Source organism: Rissa tridactyla, chromosome 9 (genome assembly GCF_028500815.1).
Source record: "Rissa tridactyla isolate bRisTri1 chromosome 9, bRisTri1.patW.cur.20221130, whole genome shotgun sequence".
Classification (NCBI taxonomy): Eukaryota; Metazoa; Chordata; class Aves; order Charadriiformes; family Laridae; genus Rissa; species Rissa tridactyla.
The window spans coordinates 48,186,456-48,211,464 of NC_071474.1; the positions used below are offsets into that span (position 1 = coordinate 48,186,456).

General features: G+C 43.5%; 2 protein-coding genes across 3 annotated transcripts; one reads left to right on the forward strand and one right to left on the reverse strand.

The window, feature by feature from the left end:
• Positions 1 to 20: 20 nt before the first annotated feature.
• LOC128915175 (centrin-2) lies at positions 21 to 4,122 on the reverse strand. Its single transcript, XM_054215193.1, has 5 exons — positions 4,098 to 4,122; positions 3,692 to 3,851; positions 2,045 to 2,172; positions 1,245 to 1,382; positions 21 to 682 (listed from the first exon to the last, which is right to left on the reverse strand). Exons 1-5 carry the CDS (start codon positions 4,098 to 4,100, stop codon positions 593 to 595), a joined length of 519 nt encoding a protein of 172 aa, XP_054071168.1. The 5' UTR covers positions 4,101 to 4,122; the 3' UTR covers positions 21 to 592.
• A 2,017-nt stretch (positions 4,123 to 6,139) lies between these two features.
• On the forward strand, positions 6,140 to 16,620 carry NSDHL (NAD(P) dependent steroid dehydrogenase-like). Of its 2 annotated transcripts, XM_054214546.1 has the most exons (7): positions 6,140 to 6,188; positions 8,619 to 8,780; positions 9,719 to 9,865; positions 11,296 to 11,424; positions 13,353 to 13,495; positions 14,829 to 14,931; positions 15,653 to 16,620. In XM_054214546.1, exons 1-7 carry the CDS (start codon positions 6,168 to 6,170, stop codon positions 15,986 to 15,988), a joined length of 1,041 nt encoding a protein of 346 aa, XP_054070521.1. In that variant the 5' UTR covers positions 6,140 to 6,167; the 3' UTR covers positions 15,989 to 16,620. The 2 variants fall into 2 exon arrangements, with proteins under 2 accessions (XP_054070521.1, XP_054070522.1); XM_054214547.1 differs by lacking the exon at positions 8,619 to 8,780 and having other exon boundaries at positions 6,147 to 6,188.
• Positions 16,621 to 25,009: the final 8,389 nt, after the last annotated feature.

The window sequence follows — 25,009 nt, forward strand, 5'->3', positions numbered from 1 at the left end:
ATTTTAAATACAATCTTATATTGGCAGCCACCGAATATCCCCACAGACATTTCATCAGCAGCACTTGGTAACTTTCCTCTTCTTTTGTAGTAAAAATGTGCAAACTGAAGAACGGTAAGTTAAGTTGCAGCAGCCTATTTACTTACTTCTTTTTTTTTTCCGTTTAAAGAACATACTAAAAAAGGAGGAGGGGGATAATGACCATAAGACAGAGTATAAAAAGCTGATCCCCGAAAATACGTCATATAAAGAATTCACTGTAGCTGGGCCCAAACCAAAAACTTCAACTGCTGGGAAACGGAGATTTACATTTGACACCTGGTTTTTAGTCAGAGGAGGGTGTGAATACTGTCGCTGAAAAATGTGCTTTGTGTGTCAAAAACAAAGAGCGTAAATGTCTTACGAGCACAAACAAGCAGCCAGGTTGCTACACGGAACCAGGCTGGCAGTTGGTTCAGAGACACAAGTTTAAGATGATCCACTTAAATATTGACCTCTGTTTTCTGCTGTTTCCAAAGGAATAAAAGGCTGTAAAAAAAGTGAGGCAACTACCGGACGTATATACACATGTGCAAAAATAAAGAAAACTGTTTCAGTAAAGGCTGGTCTTCTTCATGATCCGCAGGAACTCTTGCTCGTTCACTTCCCCGTCCCCATCTCTATCTGCTTCATCGATCATTTCCTGAAAGAGATTTGTACTCAATTAGATGCCGATTCGAATTATTAGATTAATTCAGAATTAGAACCACTTTTTAGTAAATTGCATCAGAGGGGACAGCGTTAGTTCAACATCAGACCTACTATGCTACAAAATACTTACTAAACTAGTGTGTATATAATATATATTTATACAAAAATCTGTGTAGAAAATGTGGTATTATAGGAACTGGAAGAAACAAAGTGCTTGGAGCAGAGTTGTTCCTTTTACGTCACGTAACTCCCTAAAACTGCAATTCTACTGAGGCGATTTTGACAGCCGTGTACGCTTAACCCATCTTCAACCTCAGAATCCATATCCCAAGCAGACACTGAGAGAATCTCTTCCATTTCTGCCAGGAGAGAATCAGACTGTGACTGTTTACACAGGTTTTAAACAAATGCAAATATGAAACCAAGTAATACATGAAGGTTCTGTGACTGCCTTCCTATCCAAGGGGCACAGCATGAGCTGGACCTTTCCGTGTTCACGACACGCAGAGGTAGACCGCGAGTGTCGGTCTGTGATGTGGTTTCGATGGACAGACCTGCAGCTCTTCATCTGTGAGATTTTCCCCCAGTTCTTTGGCGACACGTTTGAGGTTTTTGAAAGAGATTTTGCCAGTTTCATCATCATCAAAGAGTTTGAAAGCTTTGAGAATCTCCTCTTTGGAATCTTTTTCAGCCTTAAAGAAGTAAGCATAATTTTAAAGGAAAAAAAAAAGTAGTGGTTATGTTGTAGGTAACATTCAAAATAAAGTTATAAAAGACAAGCATTAGAAAAACTGAGAATTAAGAGCAAATTTAAAGCCCAGCCAGCAGGAACTCTGTGTACAAAAGCTGAAGGTAGAGACACAGCGATGCTTCCTGAACCTCAAGGTTTCAGGGAATTCTTTTCTTTCATAGTAAGTCTTTGGGATTTCAGTATCAGGACCATCCACTGTTAAATATCTGGTTTTACTCAACATTTTAAAAATTTTTAAAAGCAGAAATTTCATCTGTAAATGTCTTAAGAAAAGAAAATACAGCGCGTTGCTACACAGTCATCCATGCCATGTGTCAATATTCCCGACAGCTTTCTGCAGGCCAGAGCTGATTTTAATTGTGATAAAAATCTTGATTTCAGTTTTTCCCTTTTCTCACACACATACACACAAAACTCATTGCTAAATGAACTTGCTAATGACATAATTATTTCAACCTTACCTTGAAAAATGAGATAGGTTAGTCCCTGTCTTGCAATTCTAACTTTTACGTATTTTGTTGTTAAGATTAAAACCAGAAGGAGATGAAACGTACTCAGCCGTTTTCAAAATTGCTTTCTCTTTGACTTTTAAAATCTGCATACCATTTTCTGTGTCATCACAACCAAGAAGTCATTGAAGCTGATTTTTCCTGTTCCTTCCTTATCGATATCTGATATCATTTTCTTGATCTCTTCTTTTTTAGGTTCAAATCCTAGTGCTCTCATGGCCACCTGTAAGGACAAAAAAAAAAAAATTATAAATCATACAAAACTATAAACAAAACCGGGGGAGGGAGCAAGTTGAACTTTATGCCACATCATCTTAAAACACGCACTCCATGTCTCAAGGAAAACAGCAAGGTAAGGGGCAGACTGAGAGCAAGGCTTTGCTATGCACAAGGGCACGCTGAACTGTAGAAAACAGGAATGCAACCATTCATATTCAGTTAATTAGTTAATTCAGAAAGTTCCGAAACACATTCTTACCATCGCATCGACCTCTCACAGCTCAGAACTGGCAAGAATTTGGAGGGTGAGGCTATAGCATGAGTCTCGGGAGGAATATTTTCTCTGAGAAAAGTTAGATTTTCATCAAGTTTTAGCATACCTGTTTTGGTATACACTTTTTAAAATTCTTGTGATGGGCACTCAGAGCATAAAGAATCCCTCCTTGATTAATAGTTTGAAGAAAAAATCCCAAACTGTCACACAGTGCTGTGGATTGCAATTTCCAAGGCTACTGGAAAATTCCTGTCAACGGAATTGCTACTAGTATTCCCTTTGCAATGAGAAACAAGACACTGAATAATAATAATTGACAAAACCAACTTATTTCAGGCCCTGTTGTAAGCAAGATGGCTAAATGGAAGACACAGAAATGCCTCAACAAAATAACTTCATGACAAGTAACTCCATGAAAGAAGTTTCCATCACACCTGCAACTCTACCGAACTCCAACAACCTGATCTGATGGCACAAACATGGAAGGTCTTAACCTGGTAGACCACAGGGAACTTAGATCAGTTAATGTTTCCTTCTAGTGACAAAAATATTTTCCAAATGAATGTTGGGAAAACACAATTCAAACACTTTGTGTGCCTTTTTGACAACACTACTATAAACAGCATATCCAAGAATGCCTTCACTTACAAACACATGCATGCACACCTACACACTTTACTTTTTCCTCCTTTGATAAAGGGACAAGCGGCGAGCTTGAAATCATGTCTCCTCCCAATCAGCTTAATATGGACATCCAGCTACCAAATAGGAGGGGCAGATTCTGAAAGCAAAAGAACTCCTAACTTATTGATTACTATTCTTCCCAGAGGACAGGGGCGGGCAGGGACCAAAAATGTTTTGCAATAAATAAAAACATGAATAAAATTGGTGTATTCCATAGCTCGGATAACCTAATTTGCAAAGCATGCAATCCTCTACAACACATAAGAGGGGAAACTCTCCTCACCTTTTTAATACGCACAAACCCTTTTTGATGTTTTACTAACAGAGGAGATAGTTCTGTATTTTCTATACTATCAATGCATTTTGGTCAGCCTGGTCCTAAAGACAACTGACAACAGCAGTAAAAAGCTATAATTAAAGAGAAAAATGTACCTGTTGACAACAAAGTTTTATGCTGGGGGGAGGGGAATATCTCCTTTCTTGTTTAAGGGCATTTAGGCATTTATGCCCCTATTACTTTATAACCCCAGTAGAAGTGTGCTTCTAGCACCATGAAAATACTTTCCTTTAGCTCTTTAACATCTATGTTCCCGGTGCCGTCTGTGTCAAACAGGTCAAAAGCCTCCCGAATCTCCTGCTTCTGCTCCTCGGTGAGCTCCAGCTTAGGACTTGTCTTCTTCCTCTGGGAGGCAGCTCCTAGCGAGGGTTTCTTCAAGCTGGAGGCCTTGGCACAGCAACACAAGAGCAAAGGAGGATCAGGCCACCGCCGGCACCGCGACGCTTGGTCCCGGGAAGGGCGGGTGAGGCCCGTAGGAGAGCGGCCGCCTCAGCCCCAAGCCCATAGCGGGACCGCTCCGGGCTGACAGGGGCCCACCCCGCTGCCGGGAGGCCAGAGGGGAGCGGGGCAGGGCCCGAGGCCCCTTCCCGCTGCCGGTGAGGGAGGGAAAGCGCCGGGCCGGGCCGCACTCACCATCCCAGCGGCCGCTGCCTCCAGTCCTGTCAGGGTGAGACTCAATGCCGCCCTTCCCCATTGGCTAACGCCCCTACGCCGTTGCTATGGCAACCCTTACTCCGATTTGCTGGAGAGCCCGGCGCGGGAGGCGCTGAGGCGATAGCGATTGGCCAACGCGCGGCTGGGGCGGGGCCAAGAGGCAATGACCGGAGGGATAGCGCCTCTCCCCCTTCCGTCAAGGCGATTGGCCGAAGGGAGGAGGCCGCGGGCCAATCAGCGAGCGAGAGCCGGCTAGCGCGATGCTCAGCCCAGGGCGGGCGGGAGGCGAGGCCGTGGGAGTGGGCGGGGTTTTCTGGAAGCGCCCGTGTCGATTGGTGGGCAGGAGGGAGGGGGCGGGGACGGGGGCGGGACCGAGCGTGAGGGCGGGCAGCGCGGGGCTGAGGGCGCCGGCGGTGCGGTGAGCGGAGGGGGGTCGGGGTGAGGGAGCCTGAGGGGCCTGAGGAGGCCTGGGGGTCGTGAGGGGGCGGGCTGGAGGCAGCAAGGTCCGGGGGACCGGAAGGGGGCCCGGCGGGCGAGGCAGGTCGTGGGGGCTGTGGGGAAGGTCGTGGGGAGGGAGGCTGGGGTCTGAGGTGCTGGGGGTAGGGGAGGCCGCAGGGAAGAAGGGCAGGGTGGAAAGGGGTGTGAGGAAAGCTGGTGGGCTCTGGAAGGGTGGGAGGAGGGTGGGAGGGCTCTGGGATGGGGGGGGGGGGGCGTGAAAGAGCTGGAGGGAAGAGAGATGGAGCATTTAAAAAATTGCATTTTGGAGAGGGGTAAGGCCTGTGTAAAGGGAGATGAGGGGGCAACTGGAGGGTAGATCACCCTGTGCCCATATTTTCAAACCAGCTTGGTGTTCCTGGCTGGACAGACACCAATCCTACCTGTTCTTTGGCTTTTTCCTTGCTATTTCAAAGGGCTTTTCAGAAAAATGAAAAACCAAGAGTGCCAAACTCTGTAGCTTGCAGTGAGCCAGTCCAGCAGATGTATTTGCTTGCATGAGGCATGATACTGTGATATCTTTATAGCAACATTGGTGTAGCTGTTCTGGATCTCATCCAGTTGTGTTGGCACTAGTGTTTGTGAAGTGAGATGGGTCAGAGAGCTGCTCTGGCTGAAACCCAACTCAGGCAGAAAATGATTAATTTTCAGGTAGTCATAGCCTTGATTCATCTCAGTGCATGAATAGTACAAGATAGTGGGAAGCACTGACTAGAAATAAGGAATCAAATTAGCCTCTAAAGCAGTAGTGTATCATAGCGACGGTTTAAAGTGACCGTAAAGCCATGAGGAATCTCAGTGTGCATCTTGTCTTTGTGTTGGAAACAGATCTGAATAGGCATGTTGTCTTTTTCTGTCTTTCAATTATACCCCACACAGTAGGATCCCAGCTGAGTTGCGAATTTGGTTTGCTATTGCTGGGAGGAAGAGTGTATATTAATGAAACCAGTGGCATCAACAGCCTGCGATGTGAAAACTTGGAAAATCTCACCACTGGCTCCCCTCTCTTTGCTGATGGGCACCAGTGAGTGCCGGTGTTTCTCCCGTGTTGCGTCTGCTGTTGTGGAACAGGCGGCATGGTGCTGCTGAAGTGCTTGAACTTCAGTTTTATTTTGTTGTTCCAAACACCCTTGAGCAATTATATTTTTGAAGAGGACATTGCCAAAACCTGCAATTGTGTTCATGTTATCTGGAGTATAAATATTCAGACTTAAAGGAAGTGCATGAAGCTAGTACTAGCTAAAATAAAATGGTGCCTTTTTTATCAAGGGTATTTTACTATATTAAAATTATGCCTTTGAAAAAGCTATTTGATGTTACTGTTACTCTTGTACCGCTTATTTTGTTCATCAGGGCAGAGAGAATTAACTCACTCTTTTCATGCTTCTGCTTTAGCATAATGGCTTCAAACCTTGATTTCTATAACTTGAAACATGTTTAAAGGAAAAAAGTTTGGTTTGTGTTAATGGCATGCTTAAGTAAAGTATTGTATTGTGAATAAAATAATATTCTCCTTTTCTAAAGGAATCAGGTTGATAGTGAATCATCTGAGAAATGGCCACACGCCTCAGATCGGTAAGTTAAGGACTTAAATGGTGCTTTATGAAGCAGAAATGTATTTTCATAGATATTTCTTCTGAACATGACTGGGGAAGACATGAGACTGTTCCTGCATTAATACTAATTCTGGAGATATTGGTGGGGGAAATGTGATTTTCCAAGGAATCATTTGCTGCCGTTAGTTCCAAAGAGATCCAAAGATGCTCCAACGTGCCCCAGAAGAACTCCAGTGGCTTTGTCAGTTTGCCAGATCCATTGGTCTGGAGATCTAGTCACTCCAGAACCATTTCTACATTCCTTATAACATTATTTCATGTTGTAGTGCAGATGAAGTCCCAGTTGAGGTCCCTGAGATCTGCTAGACCATTGTAACCTCTTTCTATGATTACTGCATGGAATACAGGAAGTTAGAATAGGAAAGAGTAACATTTTGATTAGCTCAGAGAGATGTTTGGACCTTACTCTTAGGAGTACAATTTATTAAACTGTTCTGTTACATTACTGGTGGTTCTTTTTTATAGAGAAATTTCTACCTTCTGAACTATTTTTTCATTAATTCATACAAAGAATGGAATTCATACAAATGAATTCATACAAATGAATTCATACAAAGAATTCATACAAAGAATTTATACTTATGGAAGACCAGTGAATCTCAGATATTTAAGAAAAAAAGAAACCAGAAAAACCTCAATGTAGCATCGTGCTAGAGAGTGTGAGCAAACTGTTGTGTCTTCACAGCACAACACATTCATATGCTAAAATCAGTATAATCATGCATAGTTTGGCTTTCTACCTGCATTTTTTAAAACAGCTAATTAATTTAGGTGCAGCACTGTTAGCTGCAGTTATACTGATTCTGGTCATTGAGTTGGTTCATTCAGTACTTTCCCAAGAGGTGTGTGTACTAGATTGTATTTCATATTATAAATGTGTACTAAAGATTGTTTAAATAGCCTGCTTCTCATCACCAGTTAGAATACTTCCCTTTACTTGGGTGAGTGGAAAACTATCACACAGGAGAAACCTGGACTATCTTATCTGTACAGGTAGAAAATGTGTTTAGAGCCAGACAGAGGGCGTCGTTCTGCCACTGTAAAACTTTAGTTCAGCACATCTAAGCGCAGTATGCTGTTCGAGTGCTCTCATTTTACGAAGAACACACTGGAATGAGAAAGGGTACGGGGAAGACAAGTAAAAATATCGATAGAACGGAGCAACTGCCTTCTGAGGAGGAGCTGAGAAGGCTGGACCCCTCAACGGGGAGAGGACACTGCAGAGGGGAGGCATGTCACAGCGTTTAGAGAATCAGGAAGCTGACGAGTAAAGCAAATGCTAACCTGTTGTAGTGGGGGAATACAGGGAGAGTGAACTGCAGAGAGTCATCAGACTCACATATTCTTTGTATATCGTCTGTTCTCTTGCAACTATCAAAACCAAACAGACTGCTTTTTAAAAACTATTTTAATCAGGCTGTGCTTTGCATGCACCATTCTAAATAACTGGTTATGCTTTAATGTAACTGAGAAACTATAGTGAACTCTTCTAATTTCAGTTGTGGATAATTGACACTTTCCAGTAGAGGCTTTGTTTAAGGATGTAGTACTTAGAAACTTCTGAACAATTGTCATCTTTGTGTGGTTTCACTGGGTTAAAATTCCCTTCAGCTCCATAGTATAACTGCAGAGGTGGGATTTTGTGTAGCAACAATAAGGAGTAAATCTATTTCCAACCAGGACAGAGCATTCTTTGTACAAAAGCTTCCTCAGACTTGTTGCTTGTATGTTCTATCTTGGTGGCAAGGTCTTCAGTCTCAGTCCAGTTAGACGAGTGACCAGACCGGAATCTGTTAATTAGTGACTCTAGCCATTGATTTTTTAAAAGCTTAAAAAAAGAAAGGAAGAACTAATGACTAACTTAAAAGGATAAGTCTTGCCTTTACCTGATTGCTTTCTTGGCTTGGAGAAGCCTAAGTTTCACATGCTCTGAAAATGGTTTTGTCCTTGCTAATGGTGACAGTTTTAGTATTCTGAATTGTCTGTACCATGTGGCTGAAGCAAATTCTGTTTGCTTTACCATCAGGGCAGAGTTTGTTGGAGCCAGTCCTCTTTTTCTTCCCTCCTACATGAACCACTGGGTTATGAGACAGAGTCTTGCCCAATACAAACTAGCATGTGAGCCATGTGGATGATTAGCATTTCTGAACTTTTAAGTTACTGTGATAGCACAGACATATTGAAGAGTCTTTTGATATCTGAATTTAGGCTCCTCCAATTAAACTAGCTACTGCCTAGCTAAAAAATTCCGGCACATTAAGACTAGATGATCTCCGAAGGTCCCTTCCAACGCCTACAATTCTGTGATTCTGTGATCTCAGGAAGTTCAGATCAGTTTACTTGCATGGTGTGTCTGCTTGCTAAAGGGCTTTTCTCCCTGTCTCTGCAGGCTGATAAGAAATGTACAGTGATTGGGGGGTCAGGATTCTTAGGCCAGCACATGGTGGAGCAGCTCCTGGAGAAGGGTTACATGGTCAATGTGTTTGATATTCAGAAGAGATTCGACAATGACAGAGTGCAGTTCTTCCTGGGAGACCTTTGCGACAAAGAGGTACAGACTAACAAGAGTACATGACGTGGGTAGATAGAAATGGTATCTGTTTAAATAAATGTTCCTTCAAACAGCTTACCAAGCCTTGCCTGAAGCACTAAAACACCCAAAGGCATTGCACAGGTGGTAAAAGGGTACCTAGATATACCTCGCAACCTTTCCCCAGGAAGTCGGTAGCCTGAGCAGTTTTCTGTGGAACCTTCATCTAAAACATTTAAAGAAATATACTTGATGTCTGCTTGAAGCTGAAAATAACAGAACTTGTTTCTGTATCATGATTTGCATTACTATTAGCTCAGATATGCAGTCTAATTACAGTCACTGTTGGTAATTCCATATGGGTGCTGTCCTGGCAAACTTCAGCTGCGTGACAACGGCAGAATGCATTATTCCTAACAGTTAAGGCACGCTAAAACCTTTTGCCTTAACTCAAGTCATGCATGTGAGCCTTGGCGAAAACATTTGCATGCAACGTGAAGAGACGTCTCCCCACCAGTAGAAAGTATCATGTCTCGGAGCTTTGTGCCAGTCATCTCAAACACAGACAGTGCCATGGGGTGCTGTTGGCTGTTAAACCTGCTGCTTGCTGAGTTTTCTAACTCCTGTCTCCAGGTAATTTTGAGTCTCAAACCTGCACTTGAGACTTTTGCAAGTAGTTAAGTCTAGGTAGCCTCCAGGTCTCAGAAAGTTCCCAGGTTCTTCTCTGGAAGGAAAAGATGATGTAGTGCTTTTTTGCCTAGCAAGGAGAGGACACTGTGAAGATCCTGGATGCTAATCCTATTCCAGCTGCCCACCTTTATGGAAAGAACATGACTTGAAATTTAGTGGGTTTATTTCCATGAGAAAAAGAACTGTGTTTTATTTCCTTCCTTTTTATTTTTTCTGGGTAGGCACTATTGCTGTTGCTTCATTGCTGTCTCACGCGATGTATCTTCTAGGCTTTGCTCCCGGCTTTACAAGGTGTGTCAGTGGCATTTCATTGTGCATCGCCAGCACCTTCAAGTGACAACAGGGAACTCTTTTATAAGGTGAATTTTATGGGAACCAAAGCAGTCATTGAAGCCTGCAAAGAAGCTGGAGTGCAGGTAAGGGTAGAAAAGCACATGAAGACTATAAGACTTGTGACTTAAAAAGTCACTAAGTGACTTTATAACAATTGCAGCACGGACCAATTTTAATCTAGTTTGATAGAGGAGCAAGGGTCTCTCAAACACTGAATTGCTACTTGTTCTGTGAAAATTAGTAGAAGAGAGGGACTCTGTTGGTCTCACACTTAGTGTCTGGTGTAAGCTCAGCCCATGTTTACCACAGAAAACCTACACGTTGCAATCTTCCTGACTGCAGGAAAACCATCTATTACAATTTGTCCTGCTAGATGTCTGGGAATCACCCACGGGAGAACCATGACTGACAAGTGTATTCTTTCATGCTTTAATAAGAGGACAGCTCTAAAGGTAGCTTATCCAGCAGCGGAAGCATTCATGGCATGTATTACCTACATGAATTCTTTGACATATAATGAGAAGAACACACTTATGCCATAATTTGGTTTAGAAAGTCATTTGCCCACAAAAGAAAGAGCCAGAGGAAACCAGGCTGCTGTTCAGGCAAATTTTTTGGTTTGTTTTTTTTTTTCCTCATGTTATTTTGATATTGCATGAATTTTCATTTAAATTTTTAGCAAATTTTCAAGCGCAGTGCATGTGAAGATCTCTTACTTATTTTGGGACGAGCCGTTGCCTTCAACGCATGCATTTTGCGCAGTGTCCATGTACAAATGCAGAAGTGATAATGTTTAGAATGAAATGATGTATATCACATAGGACTCCCAGCCCCACAGTTTTGTTGTTGGTGTCATGTCCCCCCCCCGCGCCTCGTGTCATAAGCTGTTGTAGGAAATGGGCCATGCAGTGTTTACCTTCAGGCTTAGTCTGGATTCTGTCAGAGCGAGGAGTTAAGCCTTGTTGGGACTTGTTGGATCTACTCAACTTTCTATTACAATGTCGATCTTGTTTAAAGCCACATGTTTCTGATTACTGAAATACATCACTGACTTCCTGTTTTAAATCCACTGGGGTACGTTTTTATCCAACAAAAACACTCAAGATAAGAATTCTCTTTTGGTTTAACCTACCGTGATATTGTTATCATCAAGATGAGCAAATATATCTTAAAAACACTCATTGCGTGTTAAGTGCTAAAATGTGCCCAGCCAAGTGGGCACTCTGATTTTCCTGGAGATGTTTTCCCCTTGACTGGCTGCCTTGGATGTTGGTTGAAATGTTTTAATCTCCTTTAGGTAGCACTAAACAATGTGTCGCGTCAATTAAAAGAGTGGGAATTTTCTTACCTGCAGTTGCAGATCACCTTCTGTTAGCCTGTGTTCTTCTAGACTGAGTTTATTATCTGTAGGATCAGTTGATTAAACACTATCATTGTCTTTACTCAGCCTTCGTAAATAATGACCCTTTTGTCTTAGGCTTTAAACAACTATTTTCTTTCACATCTACTGCAGAAACTGGTGTTAACTAGCAGTGCCAGTGTCGTTTTTGAGGGCACAGACATAAAAAATGGATCAGAAGACCTCCCTTATGCAAAAAAACCTATCGACTATTACACAGAGACGAAGATCCTACAGGAAAAGGTATTTGTCATCATATGGTTAAGATTGTTATTTTTGATGCTTAAAACTGCACTCCTAAAAGTAGGACATGCCCTGGGGACACAACAGGCTCTTCAAGACTGAACAGATCTCTGTTGTTCTCCAGAATCTCTCTTTCATTAGAAAGAAGTATCTTGTTCTTACAGTTGTAAAGAAAATCTGTGCAGAATCATGCACATGTAGCAATGTCTGCCAGAGTTTTCAGAGTATAACCGAAATAGAAAATTCCCTTCTTTTAGACAAATCTGCCAGATTTCAGCCCTCTTATTCTCAGCGAGGAGGCTAGTGGGCTGTGGATTCATTTGTTCTGTTACAGAGAAGGATAGTAGGTGTCTGTCGCTTGTGTCTTTCACAAGTGACTCACATCCTTTTCCATAGCCATGCTGATGGGTTGGTCCAGGGGATGCTTTCCTAGCAGCTGTTAAGCAGTCCAAATACATAAGTCATCAATTATGTCTTCCTTGGCTGGTGAAACTCCTAAGTAGCGTACTCACTTAATAAAAAGAGAATATAATAAAGCTGTGACATAAATTACAAGGGAAGTTGAATGAAATAGTGTGTTATGCTACAGAGGTTGTTTCTAGAGAAAGAATAAAAGAATTGGCAGAGATGTCGCTTTCATTGCAAGAGCCATGTGATAATCCCGTTTCTGAACTGACCCAGCTTTGTTTTAAGAGCGGTTGAGGGGAGTTATTTTTCTGTGTTCCTACCGGAAGGCTGTTTCAGAACCACGTTTACCTGATGTGCAGCCTGAAGGTACAGCTGGGATTGTGAACAAGTGACTGGGGAAGGAGAAGATAAGATGGAGATGTGGACAGACTGAGTTAAGGAGCATGCCAGCATAACAGCATGTTGTAAGCTAATGCTATTGGCCATATACTGAAAATATTCTTGTTAAAAAGATCTTTTTAACACTGTATTTGTGGTATAAATACGGTATGACAATGTTTAAAATCAAAGGGAGCAAGCATTTTTTGAGACTTTTTTCAGTGGCTTGCATTTTAGTCGTGGGAAGAATCTATGCTTTTTGTGCAAGAAGAATTTAGACTTGCTTCCATACTGAAGCTGACAGTAAAGTCAAATATTAGCCTCCAAAATTTTTTTTTATGTTCCTTGAAAAGAGCTTAATTGAAAACGCAGCATAAAAACATCTGTTCGTTTGCAAGCATAACCACTTTGCAGTAAAGTGGACTAATAAAGTGGAAGCTTATGGGTAGCAATCAAGTCTAGCCCAATATGCTTGGAACTATGTCTTTGTTTTGGGTGAAACAGTGAAAGTATTCGCTGTTTATTTGTATGCGTTGCTCTTGGATTTTTAATAGAAAATTCAGCAGCTGTTAAAAATTAGTAGAACACGTTGTTTGGAAACTCCCAATAGAATTAAATCTTCTTCAGAGATGCCTTGCTAAATCATCTTAGCACTTGGTGCTGCTGGTAAATGGGGTCACATCCCTTCTGAATGCCATCGAGAAGGCCCGTGACGGAAATCTTCCATTGATTGATGAGAGAGACAGAGATTTAATTGCTTAGTGTCGTCCTTTTCTCCAACATGGCCATAAAGAATTCATGGAGTGAAGGAACTTTCAAAGCTCCTCTGGTTTCTATGGTGTTAAATGAAAGAGGCGAAGAGTTTCTTTCCTTTGCCTATCAATTCGTTAAGTGTTCAATAAGAAAAACAGATTTTTGTCTGTTTTTGTCATTAAAGAGAAGCGTTTTTCTCATTAAAGAGATGGGAACAAAGGAAGGATCATTTGTAAAGATATGGATAGACAGTAATTCTTCCACTGATGTCTTCCCAAGGAAATGGGGAACGCCCACCCCCTTTAGTGTTGTTCTTAGAATATATTACTAAGCCATATTTTTCTTCCCAGCCTTTCTCTCCTGATTTGGTTATCTTTTTTTCCCAACAGGAAGTGCTCAGCGCCAATGACCCAGGCAACAATTTCTTCACTACTGCTATTCGTCCCCATGGAATATTTGGTCCTAGAGACCCTCAGCTGGTTCCCATCCTCATCCAAGCAGCTAAGAGTGGCAAAATGAAGTTCGTAATTGGGTGAGCAAGGCTCAGCTATTTTATAGCTTTTATAGCTTTTGGTAAAATTGATGCTGAACCTACAAAGCCCTTTGGAAGAGAATAACATTATATCAGTAGTGGTGTTGTGGCATGGAAAAAAAGTACGTTTCTTTAATTTTTCACTTGTGATCCAGGATTCTTTTTTTTAAAAATCCTTCTGTGTTAGGAACTTATGAACACTCCCATGGTAAGTGTTCATAATGCAAAAAGAGTATCAGTGGGGAAGGCTGACATAGCTTGAGCTGTCTTTGCATTGTCTAGAGAGCCATCCTTTTAAATATGAGATAGCTGAGATTACTTGCTGTTAATTTAGTTCTTGCAATTAAAAAAACTATATGGCAGTGTTTTAGTATTTCTGATTATAAGATCAAGCATATTTGCCTTTTAATTGAGCCTTGCAGAGCTTCTAGTGGACCACTGAAATTTTAGAGCAAGAAATAGTTCAAGCTACTACTCAGCTTCTTCTTTACAGTTCACTTCTGAGTTGATCTCAGACTGACCTGTGAGCAGCAGACCTACAGAAACTCAAGGTTTCCACTTCGTGCAAGTCTACATTCTCTTCCAGCTCAAATGTGCATTCCTCATTTGAGTTTTCTGACCACCATACGGACCCTGTGTACCCCTTCTAAGAAAGCAGATAAAAGCCATTCATCCATGAACAGAGGAAACGAAAATGATTCTTTCTCAGAATGTTGGGTTGTAGCAATACTGGTTTTGTGGCCAAATGAGTGTGGTGATGGTTTTGTAACAAACCATTTGTTTGATTTCACTGGACTCTTTCAAAGTGATACGCAGAATCACTTTCATTTTCCGTACCTATGTAGAAATAGATTTAATACAGTGGGTTAAATCTGATTCAGCTAGGGCTGAAGTTGGCTCCTTGAGGGAGTAAGTTTCATGAGCCAAGAAATTCATAATTGAAAGCTTGTCCTTAAATGACTGACTTTGTGCTAGTTACCACTCTGTTTCTATTTATTGTGCTTCTGTGGATCACTCTGCTGATTCTGAGACCTGTAGGATCTGCCATGCCTAGAAGCTTGGTAACTTGTGAGGTTTAAAAATGGTACTGTTACAGAAATGTAAACTTTGAGAGCCTTGACAAGAGCCGAGACAATAACAGTCTTTCCTCTGTCTCCAAAATAATGTGATTTCATGTCTCTGACGGGGTATAGCCTGAAGTCTCAGCACAAGAGAGCGGGAGAAGGGGAAACTTGGCATAAATATATCTTGTGTGAAAGTCTTTCCTTTTGCTACAAGTGGATTTTCAGCCTAACTTGCCTTAGGGCTGAACTTCTTTCTTTTGTCTGTGCAGGGATGGAAAGAACTTGGTAGATTTCACCTACGTGGAAAACGTGGTCCACGGACACATCCTGGCTGCAGAAAATCTTCAGAAAGGCTCTCCCCTGTGTGGGAAGGTAAGGAAGGAACTTGCGAGGGGACAGGAGTGGGTGTCCCCTAGCCGAACTTCATCTGCAAGCCTCGCTTGGCTTCATGTGTCTGCTCTGTAGTTCGTGCTGATTTCTGTCTGTACTGAACATCCATCTTGGAGATGAGTGGAGCTGGCACACACAAATGGGCCAATTTTTTTCTGTCTGTGGGTATAATGAATGGTTGCCCATCTGGTGACCATTGTGTGCAACCGCATGAGCTGAGATGTATGAATATACTTTAACTGCATACTATAAACTCCTTGTGAAAGGAAATCCAGGCAGAATTGTGGGAGGCCAAGATGCGTACGTATGAAACATAGTTATTTAGTTTTTATGATAGAGTTGAGAACAGGAGAAAGTTTTATAGATTTTCATGGCACCGCTGTGCTCTGGGCATGCACTGTACGTACAGCTAGGATGCTTTAATGTTGCATTGTGTTGTGTCATTCGGTTTGTTTGACCATTTATGAGTAATCTGAACCTCTGGAGTGTCAGAAGTAGCTGGCTTTCTTAGCAGAGAAGGGGTTCATCACTTTCAGACAGAGGTGGCTAGCGCAAAGCAGTTTCTTATGAAAATGTGTTCTCAGTCAAGTCAGGGATGTCACTCTCATCATGAACATGAGATGGGCCATCAGAGAGACAAATTTGTGAAAACCCCAATGATTTTATCATCTGGCTTTTTGCTTTTTGTCTTCCTCTCTTCCAGGCATTTCACATCACAAATGATGAACCAATTCCTTTTTGGGCTTTCATGTCCCGTATCTTGACTGGCTTGAACTACGATCCTCCCAAGTACCACATTCCCTATTGGCTGGCATATTACCTGGCCCTCTTCCTCTCTCTAGTGCTGTGGCTGCTAAGTCCGCTGGTCACCATCAAGGCCACTTTTACCCCTATGCGGGTAGCATTAGCTGGAACATTTCACTACTATAGCTGTGAACGAGCCAAAAGAGACATGGGCTACAAACCAGTGGTGAGCTTGGATGAAGCAATAACCAGGACTGTGCAGAGCTACCCCCACCTCCGCCGGGCTAAGGCCTGAGAAGTCCTAGATGGATTTTTTTCTACGTGATTTTTGTAATTGCTTTGACATCTTAACATGAACACTGAAGCAAATGTCACTAATTCTCTGTAACAGGGAGTTTTCCTGAAGTCCCTCCTCCTCCTCACTATTATCAAGGCGGCTTTATCTGGATTGAAAAAAAAAATCATTTGGAGCTGTGCTAACAGTTCTTTGATATGACTTCTTGTTTTGAAACAGCTGCTGAACCCTATGGACTATGAAAAAACACCCTGCTGTGCCCTCTTCAGTCCCAACCCCGCACATCAGCATTCCTTCCTCTTCTCTCTCCACCCTTCTCCTCTGTTTTGTTGCTCTGGTGATAACAGCTGCCTCGTCTCGTAGCTGCAGAGCGGTTAATGAAATACTTCTCATGGCTGGTTCCTCTCTGTGGTTTGGCTTTTTTTCTATACAAGAGCAATGAAGCAGAGGCTCATGCCAAAAAGGAGTTCTGCCACCATCTCTTAAATCATTGAAGCTGATTTTGTTATTCCCTCCATGATTGGTGGGTGATTTAGCTTCTTGCTGAGATATCAGGAGGAAACCTGAGAAAAGGCCGCTCTTTGTAAGGACGCATGCGCCTTTGATTTTGCAGGAGCCTATTTCTGTTAAAAAATAACCCAAATAAATCAAGAAGAAATGACTTCCTAATTTTGTGTTCCATCTCTGAAAGGGCAGATCCCACTCTGATAGGCAGGGCAGATCCCATCTCAGCATAAACAGGATTTTGAAGGGGGAGAAATCTTTGCTGTGGCTGTTGTCAGTCAGCACATACTATTTTACCATAGCTCGCTCACTTCCCGTAATGACTACGTTGGTTGGAAGATCCTACTGCACAAAGCTCACTTCTTGTCTGACATGTTATTGCTGGTAATAGTGATTTTTGTTGCTTTGACCACTTAGTACATGAAAAAAAATCTTTTCCACAAGATAATGGTTATCATAATACTATGTTCACCAAGCTGTTTAGTTTGACATTTGTATGAAGTGTACTTTACCCTATAATCTTTCTAAGTGCTTCAGTTCTGTTTTGTTTTTAAATCAAGAGTTTAGGTTAGAGCTGGAACTTCCCTCCGTGCCAGTTCCTGGCTCCCCAGGAGTTCTGGTGTTTCAAATTTCAGAAGTATGGGAAGTGCCTCACTCGATGAGCCTTAACCTCATCTGTGATCTTGATATGCTGCTGAGAAATTAGTTTTCTTTTAACTTCTGGCTGGTTTGTGGAGAGTTCTATGTTGGGCTTCTTTTTTTTTCTGGAAATGTTTATTTGCTGCTTTAACAGCTAGCTAATTTTACCAACTTTTACCTTGCTTGATCTTGAAGTAAATACTAGCGAGTTGCTTGGGCCAGTTCACGCAGTTCTGGTTTGCACCCGTCAGCCACCTTGGGCATTTTTTTTTTTCAGCCTGTAGGGTTAAATATTTAAAGCTTGAATTCTAGAGTGCAATTCTTCAGCAGCATTTTGTTCAAAAAAAAGCCTTGTGGTTCCTAGTTTTTCTGGAATCTGCTTGTGTCATCCCACATCCCATTTCAGTGGGAGACAGATGCTGCTTTCAAAGACCTAAGCTGTGTTAGCCTCTCTCTGTCTGATGCATCAATGTGCCGGCACAAATTTGGTGTTAATGGGAAGACTTTGTCCCCTGACTGTTTCTGTAAGTGTGTACCAGTGCCCCATCTGTATAAAAAAATGAAAACCAGCACAATTGTGACACATAAAAAGAACATTCATATGGTGAAACCACGCCTGGCTGAGAGCCATGGCTTTATTCCCAAGGTTTTGTAAAAGGCCAGGCACCTCACCTGCTTTACAGGGTGAGGAAGGACTGGAGTATGTTTGTTCCTTGCTCCTTGCTGTGCCCACTTCTAGTTTTTGTAACGTAGTCAACCGAGACTAAACTCGTAGCTCCTTACTAGAAGAATGGCCTCTTGTGAACATGGACAATTCAGACGCACCTCTGCTGTGTGCCGTGGAGGTGGCTGCAAAACCCAAGCTGGTAAGTACAGGAAGCCCCGAGGGACAGCCAGTGTGTTCCCGTCCAGAGGCTGCAGTGTTGCACAGAAAAGCTGGTGCTGCTTTTGGGACTCGTGGCGCAGCACAGCAGAGAACTTCAGCTCCTCGTCTGCCAAGTAAGGACAGCAATGGCCTCGCACAGAGAGGTGGTCGGTGAGAGAATAGGATTGTACTGAAGTGAAAGGAGCAAGCACTATGATTACTTGAAGTCAAAAATAAAATATAGGTAAAAGGACATTTTGGCCTCTAGATGGCATTTCCCAGCCAGATCTGCCTTGCTCCTTCAATCGGCCCCAAAAATGCTGTCTTTCAGTCCTTGGACACAGTTCCAGTGGAGGGTTACTCATCTCCCCGTTCTTTGGAGGACTGTCAAGGTAAGAGGTGAAGGTAACAACCAGAAGGTGCTACAGAAACAAGAGGCACTGGAAGTTCAAGTCCGCTGGATAACAAGCAGCAGGCAACATGGTTTCGCTCACGCGTCTGGTTAAAACAAGCAGGGTAAACCAGAGGTTTGCTTGTATGGGGGCGAGCAGTTTCCCAGAGCTGGGCACGGAAAGAAGCATTGCATCATGCTGAAGTTGGTTTGACTTGGTACTCCCTATATAATTAGGTCAGTTCCCAGCATTTCTTTTGGCAGACTGAGTAGCTTCTGTTTTCCAAAACAAGTAAACAGGGATTGTTGCTGTGGTGGAGCCTGACATCGCTGTGCCTCTACCCCTGGCCACAACAGAGGAGGAGTCTTGCTTTATCCAGAGCCTCTTCTATCCCTGATCAAGCTTCCTCCTCTCAACTCATTTTCTCATCCTAATAAGCACCTGCTTAAGTCCCATCTTGTGTTCTCTGGGCAAGCCAGTGAGATCCTTCTGTACTTTCCCGTGATTTATTTGTCATGCCACCTCTTTGCAACCTGTATCTTTCTTTGTGTGTGTGTGTCAGCAAGCAGGAGGCTACAAAGCAAAATTGCCATTAACAAAATTTCTTTCCAAATATCTAGGGTCAAATGCAGTTACAGTCTTTCGTTCTTAGTAATGCTCAACAGGAGCTGCTAAAGACTTCAAAGGCTTTCCTAGAGCACTCTTGTCAAACTTCTTATCTCTCTCACTTTGCTTTCCTGGCTTTTTCTTGCTGCAGCTCCTAATTTTGCTGACCTGAGACTGTTTTTGGTTTGACAAGCTGTGGGAGAGATAAAGGAGATATCTTCTGTTGCTTAGCCTAGAGAAAAGAGAGGGAGGGAAAGAGAGAGAGGAATAAAGTGCTTTTCAAAGTGGAGTTAAGGTAACCAAGAACCCCATTTCCTCTCTTACAGAGAGATTGCAAAGGCAACATACGCACAGGAGGAGTGTTACAGCCTAAGAAATACCTTTCAATCTTACCCTCAGAGTGTGGGGGAAGCTCTTGTCCAGACACACCTCAGTGCCAAAAAGGAAAAAGGGTGGTTTGGTTGTAATTACTTGAAACAGGTAAGAGGAGCAATTGATGAAAAAGCAGGTCAGAAATTATCTTGCATGTCCAGTGAGGGAAAAAGGCATGGAGGCAAACTGAAGTCAAGCCTGAGGTGGATATGTAGGAGATTTCAGGTGGAGGATAACGTTTGCCTCACACAAGTATGTGGTTACCGCTGTGGAAGCTCAGTACCTTCAGTGACTTATAAGTACAGGGACCTACGCTGCATTACAGCGCTCCAGTACAGCCTTTTGTGAAACTGTGAAGGGGACACCTTTTGACTTAGTAAATCCTCGCGTATGTTGTTCAAATCTGCTGATGCTAGTGATCACCAAGTACTGGTACGAGTTCCCACACCTTTCAGCACTGCAGAGCCAAACATGGCATGAGCAGGCTGGACTCTGCTCCTTGAGAGAATTGTTTACCAAGTTTCGCTAATGCTTGTGCAAGCCTTTGGAAAGTGCCAGGTCCACAGATGTAAGGGATGGTGCAACTTGGTCCTTATTATGGGAGAAGGAAAGCGACTTGTTTGCCTCAGAGCCCAGAGGAAGCTTGCTGAGCTGGTGATGAGAAATAAATAGGCATCTCCCTACTTGCAACAGAGCATGTTTGAGGTGTTTCTGGTACCAGATTGCACATGTTTTACTGTCTTAGCAATGCCATCAGGCTGGCACTGAGACCCAGCCTCTCTTTTGCCCGGCGTTTGCTGACAAGATGATTTTGTCTCAGTGCTGAGAGCTCCTGACCTCCCGTGCAGGTGTGTCTTCATGACCATGGGTGAGATTATTGTATTCTAGCACTAAGTAGCCCAGGATATACGATTCTCTTCTGCTACCTGCTATTAGGAAGGTGAGGTCTGGCATTTTGGCAGTGCTTTGTAATGACACCTCATGAAAAACCAGTTTGATTCCCTTGTAACGAATGGGTGTAGTGGTTTTACACCCTTCTACTCATCACAGCTCTGCTCAGTCTCTACTGAGGCTTTGGTTTTCTGTCACCTTGGCAAGGGCCCAAAGGATTGGTGGGTTAGTCACCTTCATTCCACCTTCCATGCGAGGATGGGGGCCGGATAGTTACACAGGAGAAAGTGTTATGCCAAAACCAGGAAATGTTCCAATGGAGTTGAGTGCTCTGGAGTGATGTTGACCAATTTTTCACAACTAGAAGATACTAAAAAAATTTTTAAGAATATATTGTAGTAACTGTTCAAATAGAAGCTGGACTGGTCAGGGAGGCTGCATGCCTCAGGGCAGAAGTCCATTGCTGTCATAGGAATGGCAAGAATTGCTACGCTACTCGGCACAACCACCTTTCCATAACATCGGCTGCCTGGATTTCGAGAGTTGAGCAGGTTCCTACCTTGTAGATATCCCTGTTTCTAAAGGTATGCGTACTGCACCTCTGGAATGGAATGTACTGTAGAGTTACGCAAACTGGTTTTAATCTGGCTGTTTCTGGAGGTGGTAGCAGTGTGCCCATGGCAGAAGAGAGTTTACGGCAGGCAGATTTACCCTAGCGAGAACAGATTGTGGTATAGGCATAACTGCAGTTCGCAGCCAGCCAAACCTGCCAGCCGGACCTCCTGCGGGGCTAGCTGGGAGCTTTCCTGCGCTTACCTCCGTACGGCCCATCTGCTAGCATTTGGCTAAGGGGTCTCCTCTGGGACAGCTTCTGTCTTCAAGAAATGGAGAGCTCATATGCTGATGTTTCAGAGCGCTGGCGGTGTTTAATTCCCATTGCTCTGCCAAAAAACCCCAAAACCAGCCCGCCCCCAAACACAAAACTCTAATTGGAAAGTGTCTAGTTTGCAGCTCAGTCCTCAATTTGTCTGTTTTATTTCTTGGATGCAAGTGCCCTTCATACTTGCCATGTTCTCTCCTAGATACACTCGTCTTACACTATGGTCAAGTCACTTCTGTTTCTTTTTTTAAATTATTTTTTAATTTTTTTTCCCTAAACGGTCTGAGTCCTTTAAATCTTTTGCTGTTAGGCATTCTCTCCGGCCTATGGGTGGTTTCTGTGGCTGCAGCTTCCTTGTGTGATGCAATTTTCATGTCTCGCTGATCCCAAATGATCTGCTTTGCAGTGCACTGAGAATATAAGGGAGGCAGATAAACAGCAGTGAAACAAGCATCAACCAGTGCTAACTGTGAAACAGCTTTATGAGAGGTGCTTGTGCTTTTCTTGTGAAGGAGATTTAGGGAGAATCCATTTCTCGGTAAAGTGAGATACTCCAGGATGAAATTTACCTACAGTTTTAACAGACAAATAATGTTTCTGAACTGGAGATGGGGAAACAAGGCTCTTCCGACCCGCTCCTCCCTCCTCCCCTGCCGCAGGAGCGAGCATGTCTCCCTGGAGAAGATTGTGTTGTTGAAACAGAGTGATGGGACGTTCCTCCTGCTCTGGGCTGGGCTGGCATCTCTGACACACCTGGATGGTAACCTTACCTGTACCTTTGGCCCGTGGCCCAAGGAGGGAGTCCAGATCTGCAGCAGGGGGGTGGTGGTGGGGGATTTCAAGCCAGACCCACTTGGTTTTAACATAGTATAGAGGAAAAAATGCCCCTCTTGGATTCTGCTCCTGGACTGGTGAAGATAAAGGACTGTTGTTGTTGACTTCAGTACGTGCAGGGTTTGTGGCAGAGGTATGCAGGTTAACGGGGCTGTTTCCAGGTGAGGCTGGTCTTGCCAGTGAGACTGAGTTTGATGGCTTTCTCCTGAAGCATCATGAGTTTGTCAGAATTTAACCAGCTTGGAAAAGCTGCTCCTTCTTGCAGTGGTAAGAATTATAGTTTTGCTAGCGTCAAAGTAGCATCAGACTGTAGTTGCTGCTGCGTATATTAGCAAAAAGACCCAGTTCCGCTCCTCCTACACACACATGTGCACACGCACACTGCATATTGAATGGAAATCTGGAGTCTTTATCGCTAAGCCTCTTCTAGAAGCTAGAGAGATGACGCTTCTGATCTCATTGTCTCAGTTAAGTGCCTAAAGTGAAGTAAATTAACTTTCCTTACAGACTTGCTGGACGGCCTTTTAGCCTCCGCTCTGGAGCGACCTGGTGGTGCTGCGTTTTGGTGGCCCTGTGGCATGGTGCTTTTCCAGATGTCACACAAACCTGCCACTTGCTGGCAAAAAACCTTCTGCCTCTGGCCACTGCTGTGATTTTGAAATGCCATGTCATTAAACACGGAATATGCTGCTATAATTATGAGGGAGAAAAACACCCATCAGGGTTTCTGTGCCTGTTGGTGTGAGTGACATCCAGCTGTACTTTGGAAAGAGTGGTTTATCTAAGAGCTTAATTGGGATAAAACCACAAAGACTCGTTTGGGACTGATTGTCCCTATCTGTTCAAGCTGCTGAGCACCATAGATGTACTTATGAGCGTTACTGGCGGTAAGGGAGTGCTGTGATCTGTGGTGACACGACAACCCTGGAAATCTCCAGCCAAGGTAAGCTGTCTGCATGGTCAGCCATGGTTATCTTCAACTGAACAAAGAGTATGAAAAGCCTTTTCTACAGGGGGGTAAAAGGAAAAAGAAAAAAAAAAAGTGTGTTCCTATCCTACGCTCCTTACTGGGAAATAAAAGACAAAGCTGTGGTTTACATTAGTATACTTGTATAGTAACGTGTATGTACATAAATACTACATTTCATATTCTCCAGCCCTCTGGTATTGTCCTAGTCCATGTGAGAAAGACAGAAGGTCCCTTTCCATGTTCTGCCAGTCTTGGAAGACATCTGTTCTTGAGACTTCCATCTTTCCAGACTTGTTAAAGTGAGCTTTCTTGCTGTTAATTGGGAAACCCACTCCCTGGGAGGTCTGTGACGTTCATGCTGTCCTTGGACACTTCTCTGCTCCTCTTTAGCAACAGCCATGGCTAGAAGAGTTTCCCTGCTTTACTCTTTCTGCGGAAAGCGGTGTTTGGCAGCCATGCCCTAAATGGTGACAAGGGTGCAGTGTTTTAGGGACATGATGTTGCTCTTGGTGATCCTCCTGTGCAGACTTTGAGTCTCTGAAATGCATGAACTTGATTCTCCTTGCAATTACATTACTGCAAATGAAAGCAGCTCCCCTGAAGTGCACGGCTGCTGCTTCAAACCAGATGGGAGAGAGAGAGCTGGAGCTGCCGGATGGGTCTCTGGTTTAGTCGCACCTTTCATACAAGGTGCCAGCTGAAGCGCAGGCATTGCCACAGGGGAGCGATGCACTTGCAGGAGGCGTGGGGAGCCCAGCGCTGGAGGGACCATGCACATGAAGGGAAGGAGAAGCTGCGTGGTGCTGCCCCTCCCCAGGACTGCAGTGCACAAAGGAATCACGGCTTCTTGAATAAAATGAAACTGCAGCACATTTAAATGGGAGATTAGCTGAAAGGGGGACATAGGCTGTCCATGTGTGGCAGCTGTGGCAGTTGTAGCAGTATCATAGTTCTCCCCTGGCTTTCCCAGATGAGCCTCAGCTCTCCTCTTGCTTTGCTCCCAAGACTCTGTGTGTGGCCAGTGTGATGTACAGCAGCGAGCAGGCAAATGCTCTCTCCTTCACTCAATGAGTGCTGCTGTGCAACAGCCTTACATCTCACAACTGTGTTAGCCAGCAGCTGAAATGACGTAGGTAGTGTTTGCAGCAGAAAACCGTGGCTAAATTAAGTGAAATAAAATGTCTCCTCTTGTCCCTTCTCTCAGGAGCATTGCTGGAGGTGATCCTCCACAGCATGGAGAACCCCGTGTGGGACTGATACGGATTTCAGACTGGAGTAGCAAGGGAGGATCTGGCTCCTGAAGTGGAGGAAGGATGCGTAAGGTCAGTGCTGAGTCAGTGGATTTTTGGGGGGCATCAGGAGGTTGAACACGGAGGCTGAAAACTTTAGAGTTAAGTTTGACGGGGCTTGAATGGTAGTTCCTGCTGTGGAAGACAAGTGCCTTGCATGGCATTTCTCTGTGTCTCCCTGGGCTATGTGCTCTGCAGTGTGTCTTTCACTCACAACTTCTGCACCGGAGTTGTTGTGATGGAGCTGCCAGCTTGGAAATACATTCTCTGCTGCTCTGCCTCGCCACCACACCCCTGACTAAGCCCTGTCTTTGGAAGTTTTGTACATACGCTTGGACCTGTATTTTCAAGCTAATAACAAAATGTTACCTAATACTGCACTTACCTCCTCCTAGTTAATTGGAAAAGCAATTCTTTGCTGTGTTCCTTTCTTCTGAGGAAGACAGCAATGCTGATAGCCAGCTAATGTTTTAGCCTGCATATGTGCCAGTTCAACAAAATAGTTGTCTGCACCTAGTAAAACAACGCCCAGCTTCCGTGTCTATGCTTTTAGGATCTCCTTATCCGTTTCTTTAGGTGTTTAATATTAAAGTGTTCATAAAAGGTGCTTTTTTGGTTTGGGTTTTGGTTTCTTTTTGAACATTCATTGCGGAACAGTGTGTTCACACTGGAAAAAAATCGTAGTCCTTAGACCCTGGGGTGTCCCTTCTGCTTGCTTGGCAGAGGACTTATTGTACCCGAAAGGCTGGCCAGGCTATTAGTCACTATTATTTCAGGAA